The following is a 19,405-nucleotide window of genomic DNA, read 5'->3' on the forward strand; positions in this document are numbered from 1 at the left end:
AGCGGTAGTGATAGATGTTGCAATCCCAAATGATAGCATCATCAGAAAGAAAGAACACGAGAAGCTCGAGAAATACCAAGGGTTGAAAGAAGAGATAGATAAAATGTGGGGTGTGAAGGCAACAGTGGTCCCAGTAGTGATCGGGGCACTAGGGGCAGTGACCCCCAAACTGAGTGGATGGCTCCAGCAGATACCAGGAACAACATCAGGGACCTCTGTCCAAAAGAGTGCAGTCCTAGGAACAGCTAAGATCCTGCGTGGAAGAATATATATATATATATATATATATATATATATATATATATATATACACACACGCATACAGGATTAAAAGTGTATTGCATATGCCTGCGTAGACTCAGTCACAGTTTATTTCAAATTTATCAGTGGTACGCAAATTAAAAATATTATAAAATCTGATAGTAACAAAATAAATAATCAATAGACTATGACTGAAAAATTTCTAAACTTAAACTGGATGATTTTTTTTTTTTTTTACTGTTAATCATTGTATGCATCAGCAATATAGATAAGGTTGAGAAATTCCTAAGTTATAACTCAGCTGCAGAATTGTGATGAGAAGATGGTCCTTACGGTGTGTTACGAAGAGTGTGCAGTGAGAGTCATTCTTTACTGCACTTAAATTTCCTCAATAATGTATCTCCTAAGTTCCTGATGAATGTAAAACTGTTGTGCTGGAATAAACCGAGGAGTGACTTTTAAGTCGTAAGAGCCACATTTTTATAATTGAAAAACGATTAGCTTATCAAAAACTAAGCTCAGTGCAACAAATACATTCACCTGTCAGAGGTCTGTTAGATTTAAACCTCAGTCAAGTCTTTGATTTTCATGGATTCAAAAAGTTTCTAATTCTGCCATCATCAGCACAGACTTATCTAAAATGTTCTCTGATATATCGGACTCTGCTACATTCAGTATCGGATACATCAATGACTGTCGGTCATTATCATACTCAGACTGTGAAATGTGCACTTCATGGTCAAAATGTGAATTATAATGTTGAATGTTTAAACAGTGGACTTCCTCAGACTCACTGCCCTCATTCCATCACACATTCACACAGACACACACATATAAACATCCAAAGGGAGAGATGAGACCAATGATATGTGGTGGTGGTGTGTCCATTTATTACACAACACAAAGCACCTACAATAATCCACTCCCTGTTGTTGGCAGAGAGTGGAAGAGATCACTTTTTTCACAGTGATTTTTATGTGGACATGTTTAGACAAGGACATCAAACTGTTTCATCTAAATGAAAAACAAAAATAGCCTACACACAGAAATTCACAGCCAATACCACACACAAAAAATAAAGCAGTGTCAACAAACGACATTAAATTGAGTAAAAAATAGAATTTAATCATTTAAATAGTCTTTCAAAGTACAAACATTGATTTGAACTTCTAAATAATATATTGTTTAGTAGCTATTCTTCATTTTAACTGGCAATGTTAAATTTACACTGTGGCTATACAAGGAAATGTGTGAGGTTTGGTAATTTATTGTATTGCTCATTTATATTAATGCGCACGTATTTAATAGAACCTACAAATGACTGTATAATTTAAGCAGTGACACTGCAAATACCCCTCACCCGTTGTACCTAAAACGTATTTTATGCTAGTGAAAAATCTACCTTTGTTTTAATGGCAGACTTTGCCTGGACCCAGGCATCTATATTAATGTTTAACATTTCAGAATTCTGACTATTTGAAGAATCACGCAAGTAATCCATTTTTTTAGATGAAAGGAGCACATTAACCGTAACCTGTAGTATTAAATGCTTCATTACCTTACACATTAGGACCTGAATAGGAAAATAGAAGTAAAACCAAAGAGCTCAATCAAACAGTCAGGTTTTTCAAAGAATATCTCCCACTGTTAAACTTCTGTAAATGACCTGTGATGATCTGAGCTGCATTTTTTTTGTTGTTGTTGTTGTGACACAAAGGAGGCTGGCCCTCCATCATGCAACATTTTGTACCGTGGACTCTAGTAAAGCCTGACTCATGATCCAGATGCATCATGAAATTATAAAAAGACAAAAATGTGCAGATGTTGGTGCAAGAAAAAACAAAATATATCCCAAAAGCCAAGTTTAACTTGAAAAATCACTTAAAAGAGCAACAATTATATTAGTCTCCATAGTTATTTGGCCATCTGGCACACTTCCTCCTGAGGTAGCCTTCTGTAGCCTCCTCATGTCGCTGATCAATAGAGCTGTGATTGATCCCAAATATGACAATCAGCTTCAGCAACTACACAACTGCTCACATTTTTTAAAAAACAAGTAGCATTCAAAACATTCTGAATGGACAGCTCATTTCAATACCAAACCCACAACAGTGTCACAATCTAAACAAAATACCCTTAAATCCTACAAAGTAAAATGTATGAAAAAGCAAGTTTCAAGTGTTTTTGTTCTTATTATTTTTATACAAATTTCAGTACACTGTAAGATGCACAAATATGTGTAATGGGGAATTTGTATCGCATCTGCTGGCTTTATTCTTTGATTATAAATTGCATTTTTCTATTTATTAAATGGAACTGTACATGGCTAAAGTTTACTGGCCCCATGGCCACTACATATTATGTTTATCTGACCTGGACATCAGATAATGTTGTGTATGGCATGTGAAGCTTACTACGTTGAGAATTGTTAAGTGTACAAATGTGTTAATGAGTAGGATTTTCAGGATATTGTGAGACAATATTTTTAAAATCCAAAAGGAAGAGGTTGCATATGTTGCATTTTTTTTGTTGCCCTGAACCCATTTTGGGCACTTCCATGTTTAAGTCTGACAGATGTACGTACATGAAGAGGGGATCTCTTTTTAAACTGACATCTCTGATGCAACGTTCTCCAGTGCTGCAAAAAATTCCACAAAACTTCATGATGAAACCATCAATCATATAGGTTAGTGTCACATGTAGCCTACAAATGAAACGGGTCACCAGGAACTGCATTATTTTGGACCAGCACAGCTGCTGAAGTTAAGAAGAGTGGTTAATATCTAAAAGGAGGATTTATAAAAAGAAAAAAAAAAAAAAGAAAAAGCAGATCAGGCAAATGCATTTTTTGTCTAACCACTGTTGTCACACTGACTTTCAGAGTTGAAATCTTCTTCCCTGATCCAGTGTCACTCCTTGGTTTAGACTGCACACAAGTGCACACGCTTGTATGGAAGCCAGTTATTTGTGTGCCAGTAGGATTTACATACAACACTGAATATATTACCTTCTAGGCAGAGCATTTTACGAGTGCACAATCTTCATATGCACTTCTCCTGGACTATTGTTCAATTGCACAAAGTTTTATAAAGCATTCTGTATCTAATATGTACACCCGTGGTTTCCAACTCCAGTCGAACTGCCCCAGTGCCACCGTATTTTCACATCCCAAACTCATACTAAAGTTTCCCCAGAAAAAAAAACCTTAGCACTTGGGGTCCTGCGAGTGGAAAACAACTGATATACACATACAACAGGATGTCTCACCATTTTATCCACATTTTAAATGTGACAGACAACAATCAACTCATTATATTGCTTTTTATCATATTGCAAGTAATTCCTATGAATTTGCCTACAACGGCACACTAAACTAATGAATACAAGCACTTCATGTGCACGCCTGTCTGACCTTATACCCTATGGACCCTCAAGTCTTTAGCCAGGTATGTTATTATGGCTTTTATGAGTAGATGTTGCATTATTTAAATTAAAAAAAGTTCAAAAGCCACATGATTGCAGTCTGCTGCTTGGTGTTTTTCAGTGGTTTCTCAACTGCAGATCCATGCTGTGATAGAACACACCGTGATGATGGTTGAAATTAAGTCGTATTCTGGCATTCAGTTAAATGTTTTTCATCCATTTTTCCATTTGGACTGATGGTGGTTCTTGAAGCCTTTAATTCAGGTTTGGCAGTTAGACCTTAACTATCGGTACCCAAATCTTACTCCAGGGATTGAATACATATGGTTTTATTTTCTCTTTTCCTTTCTTCATGTAGCTGAAAGAGAAAAGGTTCATCTTATTAATTCTCTAATTAAAACCTTCCTTTTACACTAACCACTTATTCACTCATGGAGACTCTGAAGATCTCTGTTGGGTCTTTATCTGCATCCCTCTGCTTCATTTGGCTCTAAGGAGAGTCCATCATGGCTTCCAGCATCTCCAAGAATAGTTTGTGCATTGGTACACCACCACGGGTCTTGATACTGTAGAAGGTGGTGAGAGCACGACCAGCAGTCTGTCGTAGGAGAGGCAATGTTAAAAGGAGGCGTCCTGCCCGCTGGGGGTCGTCTGGGCGCCGCTGACATTCAAGCTCCAGCAGGGCCTGGTGAAGGAGGTCCCGCAGCTTCTGCACAGCCTCCATATCCTCGATGTAAACAGAGTCTGACAGAACAGCAAGAAACACTTGGTGAGGTGGGGTGTAGGTTGGTGCAGTTTCCTTACTGTTCACCTAAAGCCTGACTTGCCTAGTAATCTACCAAAAAGGCTGCCTTTATTTACAAAACAAACAGTTGTACTGCAGTGCCAGCAGGATAACCAATCTGCTATTGACAGTAATCATGGGTGTATGTGTATAGAATATCTACATAATGACAGTCATCATGCCACACCCACTACCACTGTATAATCTGAAATGTGCATAATCTCATCAAGATAAAAACTGCCTGCAGGACTATTCCAGTACACAAGGAAAGGTACCTGAGTTGGTGAGTGCGATGGCTTTTAGCATGACAAATTCCTCCCGGTCCACATTAAGGGCACGGAAACGACGAGCAAGTTGACTAATTGCCGCATTTAGCTCTGTCAGTCCGGCAACTCGTGACATCTCCTCGTCAAGGACAAAATCCTCTGCAAACACTACCTCATCCTCACAGCTGAGGGAGCGGTACGCTACACCCAACACCAGTACCTCCAGCCAAACTGACTGCAACACGGACATCTGGTCTGCTAGGGACAGCGACAGGAAGCCTGCAGGAGAGCAGACAGATGGAGACGAAAAAAGTGAATGTGAATGCAGAACAGGCAAAAGGGCATTGTGTTCCTTTTTGTTGATGGGCCAGACACTAGTCCAATATCTTTATATAGCACTAGCTAAATAATAGACTACAAAGGCAGTCTGTGACCTACAATAACAGCAAATTGTTGGAACAGCATAATTTTTTGTAAGAACAGTGTTCAATGACTGTTGGCTATGAGCTCTGCCTGTGTTTGACACATCACCATAAAACCCTTACCAAAGGTGTGTGCACTACCACAGAAGAAAGTAAAGAGGTACATGTATGCTCTTTGATTAACACTAATGCAGTTCAACACTTTGGCGTGTTTTTAAATAAAATATGCAAAGCCAACTTTACACTGAAAAAAAAAAATCTACAACACGGTGATAGGAAATATTCAATCCTTGAGTGTTGAAGAGATACTGAATCAATGATCAAAAACAGTGCATCCATTTTGAGTAGTAGAGCTAACATTAAACATGTAATATTTGCAGTTCGTCTGTACATATTTATATACTATATGAGTAGCACTGTCTGTTTAAATATTTTTATTGATTTAGTTTAATTTACCTTAAGCATCCTGCAAGTGTTTAAATTTCACTGATGAGGGCAAATGTTAATTTCTTAGTACAGATTGCAGAAAACGTTGTGCTATGATGGTGGATGTTACATGATTAAAATAAAATCTATGTCCTACTGCTCTGATTGAAAAACAAACAAAAAAACATTTACCTTTGTAACTGAGATTTTATGCTTGTTATTTATATCATGGTAGTTCTCCCACCCACTAAAATAAAGATGAAAAATGTGCAATAGTTCACAATATGTTGAATTATAGCCCCTGTGTCATGAAATGCATCACATCAGCACAGTCTTTCCATTACACAGCTCCAGTCTACAACTCAAAAACTGGGAATCAAATAACAGCCTGCATGATGCTTCAGTGATCTTAATATGAATTACAAAATTCAACCATTACAATCACTTTTACACAGGCCACTTTATAACTGTCAGTGTTCTGGTTATGGAAAATACTAGAGGACTGACAGTTTTCTGAATGAAACATAACAAACCATATTTGTTAATGTTGGAGGAGATTATCGCTACATCTCTTCTGCTGCTGCTGTAGTATCACTGCCACTATCTCACAATTTTATCATCTCTGCATCCCATACCAGGAATGTGTTTGGCCCAGCCAATGATGACAACCAGCTCACGGTCCGCAAGGTCACACAGAGTAGTGAGAGTGCGCTGGGCTGTGTCGGGCTGCAGGGGATCGGGCATGGCAAATAATTTTTCAGGCTCTGCCACAAGCAGGTGGGACACGATGATGTTAGAGGAACCTGTATCATAAAAACACAAACAAAGGCGTGGATTGATGTGGTACAAGGTGAAAACTGCAGTTCATATTCACAGATGAATTCATTCCTAAAACTTCAGCCATGTCAATTCTGTGACCTGGAATCACCAAGTTCATATTACAGGTTTCCACATCACCGTTGCATATTTATGTATTACAAGTGCGTTAAAAATCTATCTTAGAAACACATACACATATATTCTTCTACCTACTAGTAAAAAGGAGAAATTTTGCTAAATCCTCAGATACATTCACGTAAATTATGAGCTGCAAGCTGAGTCATCTAAACTCAGAAAAAAATGAGTGTGGTTAGTTCCGCTGACTGAATAAAAGCAGACATCAGCAGAGGGCAGTGTTTCCTCACCTCTGGATTTATAGAGTATTGTATGCTGCCTGCGTACTCTGGAAACACTGTCCTTAAAGTAGCATTCAGGGACCCTCTTGTTAAAAAAAAGGAATTACTCTGAGTAGATATTCATACATTACTGCAGCATTTACTCTGCTCTAAAATCATTATAGTGCAGGAATACTGCTTTTCATTGGCAAACTAAGTAACTATGTTTTTGTTTTGTTTTTTTTCAACATCTGTTGTAGATAACGACAGGTTAAGATATGCAAGTCATTTGTTGCCTGTTAGAACAGAAAAGGACATCGCTCAGCTAAAAAGAAAACAACAAAATCATCAAAAACTTTTGTTAAATCGAAGTAAGAGTCTAATATCATACCTTATTTAGTCAAAGTCTGAACTGAATGTGCCTTTACAGAATTCACTTCAGTTCAGTAACTGGTTGAATAAGTCAAAATGTATTTCTCCTGTTTCTCCTTAGATAATTGGGTCAATTTTAACCATAATACAATAAATTTAACTGCAATTTAACTGATGCTATAAAGAAAGTCTCACACTGGGGTGCCCATACTTTTTCAGCTTGTGAGCTTCTTTTAAAATGGCTAAGACAAAATGATCTACCGCTATTATACATCTCTCAGAGGCTGCTCAGTTGGTAATACTGTAGACACATATACCAGCAGCTGCATAACTCAGTAGTTAACACAACTGACTTCGATGCAGGAGACCGGGGTTCGAATCCTGGCAGGAGTGATAACAACAATGTCATTTAACCTATAGGATAACTTTTTTTTTAATGCCATTTAATTTATCCACACTACCTTCGCAATCTATCGGTCGATTGCGATCAACATATTGGACATCCCTGGTCTAACAAGTATTAGAAAAATCTTACCTTTTTCACTCTCCTTTGTCAGTGGTAATGGGGCACTCTGGTATGTTGCATTCTCCACTTCTGGACGTCTCTTATACTTCTGTCTTCCACCTCTGACTCTGTCAAGTCGAACTCCTGGATTATATAGCATAAAATAATTTAGATCTATGCCAGGAAAGCAGCAAATAAGCATGCAGTATTTGAAAACAAAGTGTAACTTTAAAAAGTAAATGACAGACAATGTGGTCTGCAGCTGCACATTTAAAGTAACTTTACTGCACACCATCAACACTCACCCTCTTTCAACATGCCTACTTTGAGGCACTTGGTGAAGCGGCATGCCTGGCAAGCCTTTCTGCGCCTTTTGGTGATTTCACACTCATTTGATGCTGGACAGCTGTATTCGATGTTACCTTAAGGAAACAAAAGAAAATGTCAGTACAGCTAAAGATGTACAAAATGTACAAGATGTAAAATACAAGCAATGCAATTCTAAATGACCTTTTTTTTACTTGAATCGCAACTTTGATTTCTTTGTGCTTTTCATCATTAAAAATTGTCTCATAGGACCAAGAATCATGTGCATAGTGAGCTTGTAGTCTCTGCTTCACAGACAAGTATAAACCAGATAAGCTGGTTGCAGTGACAATGCATTGACGGATGTTAAAAAAACAACACTGTAAGTATATGATCTGGGTTTTGAGCCATTTGTATGTACTGTACAGCTTCACAAGACTGGTAATGGTGCCAAGACACCGCATATATTTATGGGTTAGAATGATCTATATTAGCCTTAATCAATTTCAGATTTTTCTGTTTTGCAACCCCTTGCTCCAGTGATACCAGATGTCTATAAGTCAAATATACTAACACAAAGTCAAAAAAACTAAATGAAAACTTTGGAAAGCCTCCTCCTCCTCCTAACTTAATTAAAGAAGGATCAGTAGCATATATATATACACAGCATGCAATTATAAAATATGTAGCAGGAATTAATGACTACTTGTCTTTTTAGATCAACTTTTAGAACAACTACAAGTATTAATGTAAAGCTTGTTAGGAAATAACCTCAAGTTGTAATTCAAACATTCATACTTCAATACAACACACACCTTGGATGGTTCTTTTGAAGAATGCTTTGCAGGCCTCGCACGATGCCACACCATAGTGGTAACCTGAAGCAACATCCCCACAAACTAAACACAGCCTCTTGGGCAATGTGCTAAGGGCATACTTGCAACGGCCTGCTCCGTTTCCAGTGGAGCCCTCTTCTGCCCCATCACCAGCCTCATCTTTAAAGTGACAACGCAAAGCTGGTGTGTAGAGCGGCGGGGAATAGCGTTTGGCATTATCTCCTCTGGGTCCTCCACCTCCACTTTGTGAGGAGTCTGAGGAGGCTCCACCAGGGCTGGTCCGACCTCCCCCACCTCCCTCTGGACTGCTTGGTTCTGCCTTTATGTAGACATCTGACCGACGCTCCCTGGAAGACATAATGTCTAGAAGCAAAAGAAAAAGAATAAGGAAAAAATAAACATAATAAATGGTTCAATTGGTCCTTTTCGTGCACAGGGCAGACAGCAATTATGGTGTTAGCTTATTCAAATGGGCTGGTTCGAATATAAACAGATGAATCAGATATGAGTAAATATTAAAATAAGATATCACCCAGAAGAAAAAAGTAAAAAAGGTAACAGGCACCTGGGTACATTTACAGATCTGTGGTGAGAACATTGTCTTAAAGAAGCCAGTTTAGAGTTGGGCCAACTTCAAACCTCTGTTAAAGCCACAAGCTCAATGATACCTGCAAGAAGTCACTACTCACTAAGAGTTTTTGTTATTAAATGTGATAATTTTCTTTGCAGGATGCAATATCACACCAGTATCTTCTTTCTATTTAGTAGCATAAATCCTTCATACTTGTTTGTTAGCTATAACCATTAACATGTGACATGAAATTGCTCAGTTCACAAGGTCTTAACATATTGTTTTGTCTTTGTCCATTACTTTTGTGATTGTAAAATGACCACTGTGGCTGGATGAAGGCTGCTCACTACCAATGACTAATTTTGACACTGCTGTAGTCTGCATCCCCGACAACGACACATCTGCATTTAATTTCAATATACATAACCACTTCTCCTTAGGTGACAAGAAGTGACAATGAAAACATTTCATGAGTTATATGCAGTGAAAATGATGTTTCTGCTTATAATATTGGAAAACATAAGAGTCTAAGATATGTGGTTACTGTCAATGTACATTGTATCAGTTGCATTTGTATCACGACAAAGTGAACACTACTCTTTACTTCACAAATATACCAACATGCAATCAACCAACTATTGGTGCCATTAATATACAAAAGTACCTAAATCAGTAGTACTTTCGCCATCAAAAACATTGGGAAAAAGGAGGAGAACAAGCCCATGACTTGCAGCTTCAGAGACGCCAGTATGTTTAAAGTCATCAGAGGATACATTAATGAAGAGGCTTAGTAGGACTAATGTGCTCTTATTCCTACTAAACATTATCAATATGTGTGCACCATGATCTGATCTCTGCTGCCTAAATGGCTTCAGTCCAGTCAAAGCTTCTACGCAACTTGTGATTTTCTCGTGCATACACAAACCATCACAGATGAAACGACCCCTGGATTTTTCTCTACATTGTGGCTCTTTTTCGCTGATAGTCGAGTTGCTGTTCCTGTATGCTATTTACCAAGTTTTGCAGTATTTAAAATGCTTTGGTTATAGCCAGTTCGTTGCTCCGACTCCTCACCCTGCTCATGTCGGATAGATTTCTTATTAGTGTCTTTAGGCTGGATACAAAGTACTAAAAAAAAGACAGAATGGCTACAAGCTTAAGAACTTTCAGTGACACCATTTTTCAGTACAGGAATCAACTACACATTGCTTTTATCAGATTTATTACTATAGATGATTACCCTGTCCAACAGAAGTTACAGTTCATGCTGTTATGTTGGAGTTTGCCCCCCACTTTGGACTTAGCAAACAGCAAGAACAATCAGAGCAAACTGGCTAGCATTACGTACAGCTTGTTTTAACCGAAGAACACAAGTTAGAAATAAAAAAAAGAAAAAAAACACAACTGGCCCTTATAGCCAGCAACACGATCTAGCTTTAAAAACAACCAAGCATCCACCACCATGTGGACCGCTGGCCGGTTCAACATCTGCTTAGATAAACGGAAGGCGTCACTTCAAAGACTTACAAAACAGTGTCATTGCTGAATATACATCTAATTAAAGCAGGAAACAAACAGTAAACACTGCGAATATTCAGCTCACTCTGACAGAACTGACTTGTGTTTAACTTAACCACATAAACGTGTGTGTGTATACTAGCCTGTTAGGGTTAGCTGTTAGCATTAAGCAAGTTCCAACTGCGGGTTAGCTGCTGTTAGCTAGTTAGCTAGTAGTAGCTAAGGCTAACTCTAATCCTCAGTAACCAGCGCTGTCGCCCTGGGGCTGGGGTCTGTGTTTTGTTTCTCTAACCCTCACTTAGCTGCATCTTACCTGTCAGCGGTGACAATTACAGTAGTTCGGTCTCTCTGCGGTGTGTTATCATGGCACGGCTTTAGAGACAATCTGTGCTCAGACAGCCTGCGTCTGCTAGCTCGTGTTGGCTGTGTGTGTTGAGATGGGCCAGGCTACAATCGGCTTTCTTAACAGCTGGTAGATAATAGAGGATGAATATACTGTAGCTACAACACCTAGTAGTCTATGCACCTCCTCCTAGTGTTTACAGCCAAACACCACTCAGGAGGGTTACCCCTCAGAAGCTGTATTGTTTTACTTATTTAACTGACAAATGACAAATTCAGACTTGTTATCCTAATGTCTCTTCTATTGATTTCCTATTTGTTTTCACAAAAATGCACAGAAATGACTATTAGGTTGCTTATTCTTTGAGCTGCACAAGAAACCCTCTTGCTATACTATGTGTGTAAGCAGCTGTACTGTGTACTAAACAGTTAACTGCCATGCTTTTACAAATTAATCACACATTTTGCATTTAAAAGTCTGCAAAAAACAAGAACTTGAAGAGAATTATGGTAAAATTACATGAAACATGGCAGATGGAGGAAAATGGTAAAAACACAGCAGAATGTGGAAACAGTGGACAACAGAAGAAATGGTTATTTAGATTCTCTTTAGAATGAACAGACAGGGAGAATAAAAAGTGAACGATGTCAGTAGTGCAAACTTCAAAAACAGAGCAATAGACAGAAGTGCTTTTATGTTCTGGTAATATTGACTTTCAAGTGTCTTTCCATATCCCTTCACTTATCCATAACTATTTTCCTCAGAAGACCCTAATATACATCATTGTCATAGTTTGACATTTTTAATCAACAACACAATGATTTATTTCCCTTCTTTGAGGAAATGTCAAACATGGTTAATATAGGTAAGACAAAATATATCTGTTCCTCAGATGGTCTGGAGATTCAAGCTGACAGTTTTTCTGTCACAGGCCATATTGCTGGTGCCCTTTGTAGAAGGTTATCCACTCTAGCACATAATGTTAAGCATATTAGGCTTCATCTCTGAAGCTACCTTGAATATAACAGCCTGGTCTGAGCAAGAGCAAACCTTGAGGCAGGCAGGCGTGGCACTTAGCCACAAAAGACAAGTAACAGGCAGTGTAATGGCACACTATTTCATCAGTATAACACTGTGTCACAACTGAAGGACCACCATCAGCCAAGTAGCAGCAGTATGTATATGTGTCACACTGGATGTGTTCAGACACAGTATTAAAAGTCAGGGTCTCCCATGTTTTGCAAGTGGTTAACAATCCATACACAATCATTGCCATCACACACAAGGAAAAAACGACAAACCCTCTGACCTGGACAACCAAATATGTCCATTGGTTAGAGTCATATGACGCAAACCAATGTGTTATTGATTACCACTAATAAAGACATCAGGAGAAACTGCAGAAAATACTGGAGCTAAAGATCAAAAGCAAAAAAGCATTGTTCCACTCAGGTTGTTTCAGTGGCATGACTAATGTTTGAGTAGGTTTAGGTACAAAAACAACTTAGTTAAAATAAGACTGGTTTGGTTACACATAAAATAAGAATAATCCATGATGATTTTCATTATGGTTAGAATTAACAATGGGGTATGATTTAAGCAACATTTACTTTAGGATTGAAGTGAGAAATAAATATTGGTCTCCATGTCCAAGTTGGTTATCCCAACCTCCACCATGTAAGGAGTTTGTCCATATACCGGGTGTCCATGAAGTCCCCTTTTAAAATGTAGAAATTTATTACCTCCACCAAGGAACGGCGGAGGTTATGTTTTCATCGGCGTTTGTCTGTCTGTCTGTCTGTTTGTCTGTCAGCAAGATAACTCAAAAAGTTATGGATGGATTTGGATGAAATTTTCAGGAAATGTTGATACTGACACAAGAAACAAATGATTACATTTTGGTGGTGATCAGGGAGGGGGGGCTGATCTGCCTTGGTGAAGCACTCTCTGAGTGCTTTTCTAGTTACAAAAGCAATTGATGAGATATGTTAATCAAATTTGTTTGTATGTACTCAGTGGTTATCAAAGTTTTTTTTTTTTTTTTTTTAAATCACATTTGTGAGGTCATGTGCAATCAAATCATTGAGTCCATTTTTCTCCAATAAGAGATCAATTACTGCAAATGTTTACCTTGACCTTTTGACTGAAATAAATAAATAAATCTGTGGAACCATAACTGGATGACCTTCAACCAACCATCATTTTCCAGGTAGATGGTGCACCACCACATTGGGGACTGCATGTCGGTGGGTTCCTAAATCAAACATTTCCAGACCGGTGGATTGGAAGGGATGGTCCAACCACCTGGACACCTCATTCACCAGATATCACTCCCCTGGATTTCTTTCTGTGGGGTTATGTTAAAGATATTGTGTATCGAACAAAGATACGGAACATCACTGACCTGAAGCAAAAGATCACTGATGCCATTGATGAGGCTAGGCTACAGCCAACATGACAAGAATTCCAGTACCATCCTGATGTGCTCCATGCAACTTATGGTGCCCAAATAGAGGTAGATTAAATGAGGCAAAAAAAAAAAAAAAAACCTTCAATATATACTTTTCATTTTGTGATAATTTCCCCGGATTTGTCTGTTCATTTGGTTTTGTAATACATTTGTTAAATTGTAAAGAGACTTTATGGACACCTTGTATAATTATGTCATCTTGTCACTTTAACATCAGAATTTGACAATTTGTGCTCAATGTCTTTAAACAACAGGACACAATAATGGGCTTTAATAGGCTGGTTGCTCAAACTACCTATGACCATGTTTTCAGTGTAGATAAGATATAAAAAAAGGTGAGAGCAGATTACCTGTTAACTGAACTGGAATTTGAAGTTTATATCCGTTTCTCCCAATTGTATTTCAGAGAAGTGCTATTGCTTTCTGCAGGTATCAGGAAACCTGTAAAGTAAGCAAAGGTTTTTAGCACCACCACAAAATACAGAAGCCTGGCCAAGGTTCATTGATGATAACATCCAATTTATCATACAATTTACTTTTAAAGTGCTTGGGTACAAGTGATCATGATGTGCAAGAACTGACTAAATTGAATACTATTATTATGTTTATAATGAGTGAAATTTTTGCATCAAAATTTAATTAATAATGTGCACCAGTTAGTGTATGTTCTGTTTGACGATAGTGTCTATTCTATTCTATTCTATTCTATTCTATTCTATTCTATTCTATTCTATATGTTCCTAACAGTTGTGCCAAAGTTTATAGATCCGTGAGAACTTCTGTTTTGACAATACAGCAGTGTTAGGGCACATTGTACGGGTCCCTGTAAACACTGACTATTTCTTTTTAACATACTCCACCAACTGTATCTGTACAGATTTCAGCACACTACTCTGTACCCTCCCCCTTACATGCACAGCACACTCCAAAGGTCACAGTCACAGGAATGCTTGAAGGACAGTCAGAGTAATGCCAACACCTTGTCCCTCACTCATACAAAGTCACATAGGTTGAAGTTTACTAATAACTCTGTAAATAATTAAATAGGCTTGATTTATATGAGAAAAGATCATGTAAAACATCCATTTAGGTACATATTTAAGAGTCAATTTAATTCTTGTTTTGAGTTAAATAGTTACTTACAAAGCAACAAACCCCATTATTGTTTTGTTTTTTGGTTTTTTTTGTATGTTTTTTTATCTTTAACCTTGAACAACAAACCTGCAAGATCTAACAATATTTTACAGCGTATTTCCTTTGTAAGTTTTCAGATTTAACACATTTATCTACAAAGGTTGGATCCAGATCAGAAAGGAAATTTAATCACAAATGTAATAAGATAACTTTACACATGCAACATATTAAAAATCCTAACAACAATCCCTAAACAATTCCTTATTGCCCTTCTTTCCCCATTCATAACAAATCAAAAGTCAGTGCACATAAACCTCCTTTGTCTTTGACGATAAAGCTTCTTATCGCAGTTTGTTAGGGGGCAGCGGTGGTCTTTGTCACTGATAATGAAACACACTGCCTGTGTATACATAAAACTCAGTTTCAGGATTTTACATGCGGCGCACGGTGGAGACGGAGAGAACAGCACCCAAGGGTGACCTTGCCTACTGATCTCAGACCGGTGAAAGGTTAATTGCCAAAGTGGATTAAGCTTTAAGATCAGTGGTCTCAATCCTGGCTTGGTGACTTGTACATGCTAAAGCAAAAGGCAAATTCACTACTGGATTTTGAAGCACTGACAAAAAGCTCCACTCTGTTTAGTTTGTGAAGTGTGAGCCATTATTTTGCACATGCAGGTCTCGGCTTTAAACTGAGAAAATGAAGAAAGAGCAAGATAATCATCGTCTTCATCAAATGCAACTGACCGGAAGTCTTTGGTCAGTCCTTAAATTACCATGCAGCAAAGCTACGATGATTTTTTTCACGACTAAAATGACATGGGTAAATATGTAGATAGTTAGATAAGAATAAATCATGACAGAGACTATCAAAGCACTGGTTAACACAGACTGATCCTCTGTTGATTAACGCTAGTATTGTCAAATGCCCCAGCCGCTTGTGCTGCAGATCATTAAACCAAATGTAGGTAGTCTGTGTGTGTGTGTGTGTGTGTGTGTGTGTGTGTGTGTGTGTGTGTGTGTGTGTGTGTGTGTGTGTGTGTGTGTGTGTGCATGGATCCAGCTGCTCGTGCCCCTACCCCCCAGAACGTGGCCACGCGAACTTAGCTCCTCCAGATGACTCGTGCATGTACATGAAGTTCCCGTTAAAACAGCTGCAATATCCGCAAAAAAACAAGAATTCCACCTAACCCGCTACTTGCTCCGTCTCTCCGTGACAAGGCTAGGTGAGGCTACTTACTAGGGTATGCAAAAACATCGCAGGCTTGTATTTTTATATGAAGTCAGCCAAGTCTTGGCGGTTGCTCGGCCAGTCCACAGTCGGTTGAGCCGCTCTGCCGCCGCTGTGTGCGCATCACAGGCTTCCTAACATCGCATCGCTCCGTTACTGTGTACTAAAGTGATAACAAGCACCGGCAACACTCTGTCTTATCCGTCTGTTCGGGTCCGTACAGTGGTGTTATAAATTCCCGTCTTTAGCTGCCACAACTGACGTTGTAGTTGGATCAGCTTCAATTAGTCAACGAAAAGAAACACGGCGTATCTGGTTTATAATTTCAAAATAAAACCTACTGACCCGGATAAGACTGTAATTCTTCTTGAGTAACGCAAAGACGCGAAGTGAAACGCAATATAAAACTTTAGTATTACTTTACACCTGAATATACACAATAGTATCACCAGTGTTGGGTTATGGATTAAAAAAAAAAATAAAGGCGCTACACATCATGCTCTTATTTTAACAGCCTATATCCGGTTGATGCTTAGCTTTGTATGGCTACCTTGACGTAACGCGGTGACGTAGCTTTATCCCGTGTCTTCCGCCCCTCCTCCCTCTCCTCAATTTGCGTCCGCTGTGTCTCCGTTACGTCCGTACGCGCCTTCACCAGCGTCATCATCAGTATTATAATACGGGTCCGCAACTCATGTGAAAAAAGAAAAAAAATTGACCCAGTCTGGTCTTATCCTGATGTGGGCCTGGTGATTTAATAAGGATATGGCGTTTGTTTTCTGCTAATTATACATTAATGTCTGCTGTCCAGCAAGAAAATTGAAGGTAATGCAGCAACCACTGGAAAAAATAAAAATAAATAAAAACCAAATAAATTGAAATCACTGTAAAAGCTTTAAAATCTTAAATATTATCAACATTTCTGTGCTTTATTATTGCTTTATGACGTCATTTTTATCTTAAAGTTTAGTATGAATTAATATAAATGAAGTTTTTTTTTCTTATCTTAATTTTAGCCTTTCATTACACAAGCTTCTGCCCACAGAATAGATGACACTGCCTCTTGCAGCATACACCTCTATGGAAAATAGTCATGCCGCCGGTCTTGTGACACTGACCCGGCTCTCTCTACCACTACACTATTTGGATCAGGGCCAGAGAAGAGACGATCAGGCGATCACTGCAACGAGATGAGAAAGGGACATAATCAGGGTTAGTGCTTTCAAGAACAGGAGCCTGCAATTTTACAGTTTGCCAGATGCATTGATTAAAAAGACAGGGCTTCAGACACTGGCTATGTCTGCATTGTCTGATGATATCCTTTATGTTTAACGTACAGTTCAGTGAAAATATAGACTTTATATGCATACACCTTTTTGTTCTCACTTTGTAGCCTTGTGCTTCTTAAAATAGGCTGCCCCTCTGCTCTACAACATGCCTGGTAACAGCTGGCACAAAGAAGAAAAAGGTTGACACTCAAGAGCTGACAACCTTGTCCGGCGATTAAAAAAGACCTAATAAGAAGAATAGGCTGCAAACCAAGTCAAGTGCAGCTGAAAAGAAAATGCAGAAGGCTATAGGTAAGTGGACATTTCCCCAAACATCTCAGCCTCTTATTATGGACTACCAAACGTTAGTCCAGCCTATGTCATTAATCCAACAAGCACCAAAGCCATTACAGAATTCTCTATTTGTGTTGAAATGCGTCTTGATGTGGTCACATGTGGACTACTATGCAGCAGCGAGATCTGGCTCGGGATTTTCATGGTGCGTGAGAGGCATGAGAGGAAAAACTGACGGCAGTGTCACTGCGACCTTGAAGCAAGGTCATCGAGTCTCTGCTGCAGACACTGCAATTCTGCGGAGCTGCATCAGACTGGTGCAGAGTCTGCATTATCATCCTGTTAGAGGGGACAGCGTTCATACTATATTCATAAAATTCACTCAGAGTCCTGTTATTTGTCAGAAACGGTCCAGGTTTATGTTTAGAAAAGGTTTAAGCTTTTGCATCGTGACATCGGTACACGATCCGTTTCCTTAGATTAAACCCACGGAGCGCTGAAGAGGAGAAATGTGTGGTTAAGACACGCAGTTAATGCCAGCTTGGGTCCCCAGGGTGCTTCTTAGAGCAGGTCGTGACCTTAGACAGGTGTCAGCTGAAACACATTGTGCTGGAGGTACAGAAAAAGCATTGGGCACTGCATCAATGAGTCATACAACTCAACTGATAGAGAACAGCCTCCACCTCCACTATAAACAATCAGGTCAGCATTAATAGTGCACTATGGTGGTGAAAGATGAGAGGAAGAACACATTTACACAAAGGGATCAATGTAAGAAGACATATTTTGTACACTTTGAATGAGACAGTTTTAGTCATTGCCACTCTGAAACATTATTAGTTCATGAACTTTTAGTGATAATTTAGATTGGTTATAAGCTTTAATGAAAGAGAAGAGAAGAGTGTTCTGTGTTCTCGGATGGATATTGAAGGGTTCACATCATGGAGGTGGAACATAAAACTATTAATAGCATGGTGTCCTGTAGATTGTACCAATAAACAAATATATTTATGTAGTTATTATTAAATGAACCGTCCTCCTATGTAATAAACAACAAAGGGAATATGTATGTATACATAGGCTCTATAGATATATAGATATAAACTGACATTATTTTATTAAATTATTTATGCAGTTATTTTTAAATGCTACTAGTGAAGAGTAGGTTGTAATATTCAGCACTAACTGTGTCCTTACATCATGCAGTCTGCGTGTGTGTGTGTTCATATAAGTGCAAATTTAGACTTGTGTTGGTTTAATTTAATGTCAGTTTTACATTGTATCTGAGAAAAACAATATTTAATTTACACTTTTTTAGATTTACTGGCAAAAATTACATTTACTGGTGATGCTGTTTTCAGGTTTATCTCTAGATGACACCATGATCTCTAAAGTAGAATTTTTTTTTTTTCATTTCACACATATTTTGCTGCAGGCCTTCAGTGTAACAGAAGTGACTTTTTGAACTCTACGTCAATGTTGATTTTCCCTTTAACACTGGGTCAGAGGCTTGCCTACATCAGCAGTACTCGTCGTTTGCCCCCTAGTGGACGGAAAATGCAACTGCAGCCGTGTGTCGGATGACGTTATGGCAGCTGAGCCTGTGTGTCCTCCAGTAAAAGGTCACTCACTGCCACTGCACATCTTTGCCGCCTGCTAACTTCCTGCACCCAATGCCAAGCACGGCCTTTTCTTTTTACATATCCTGCAGGAAAGTGTCAAATTTCCAAAGGGAGATGAACACATCCAGTTAAAGTCATCTTTCTGCTTTTTCTTGGTGCTAAGACTTAAGATGAAAATGAAAAGAGACTGCAGTTTGTGT

The 19,405-nt window shown here is 38.6% G+C and overlaps 1 protein-coding gene across 3 annotated transcripts; it reads right to left on the reverse strand.

The window, feature by feature from the left end:
- Positions 1 to 1,129: 1,129 nt before the first annotated feature.
- On the reverse strand, positions 1,130 to 16,298 carry esrra (estrogen-related receptor alpha). 3 transcript variants are annotated; one of them, XM_030153886.1, is made up of 8 exons: positions 16,031 to 16,298; positions 14,008 to 14,098; positions 8,735 to 9,118; positions 7,919 to 8,035; positions 7,644 to 7,757; positions 6,218 to 6,385; positions 4,744 to 5,013; positions 1,130 to 4,428 (listed from the first exon to the last, which is right to left on the reverse strand). In XM_030153886.1, exons 3-8 carry the CDS (start codon positions 9,111 to 9,113, stop codon positions 4,175 to 4,177), a joined length of 1,302 nt encoding a protein of 433 aa, XP_030009746.1. In that variant the 5' UTR covers positions 9,114 to 9,118; positions 14,008 to 14,098; positions 16,031 to 16,298; the 3' UTR covers positions 1,130 to 4,174. The 3 variants fall into 3 exon arrangements, with proteins under 3 accessions (XP_030009746.1, XP_030009747.1, XP_030009748.1); XM_030153887.1 differs by lacking the exon at positions 16,031 to 16,298 and adding an exon at positions 15,870 to 15,931; XM_030153888.1 differs by lacking the exons at positions 14,008 to 14,098; positions 16,031 to 16,298 and adding an exon at positions 11,158 to 11,392.
- Positions 16,299 to 19,405: the final 3,107 nt, after the last annotated feature.

The sequence above is a fragment of the Sphaeramia orbicularis genome, chromosome 14 (assembly GCF_902148855.1).
Source record: "Sphaeramia orbicularis chromosome 14, fSphaOr1.1, whole genome shotgun sequence".
In the NCBI taxonomy this organism is placed as follows: Eukaryota; Metazoa; Chordata; class Actinopteri; order Kurtiformes; family Apogonidae; genus Sphaeramia; species Sphaeramia orbicularis.

Excerpts from the sequence above, each read along its gene's own strand:
- esrra (XM_030153886.1), bottom strand. The coding sequence starts at position 9,113 with ATGTCTTCCAGGGAGCGTCGGTCAGATGTCTACATAAAGGCAGAACCA. Across the intron at positions 5,014-6,217 it reads CTGGGCCAAACACATTCCTG|GCTTCCTGTCGCTGTCCCTA; the intron begins GTATGGGATGCA and ends GCTCTCCTGCAG. Across the intron at positions 4,429-4,743 it reads CATCGCACTCACCAACTCAG|ACTCTGTTTACATCGAGGAT; the intron begins GTACCTTTCCTT and ends CTGTTCTGTCAG.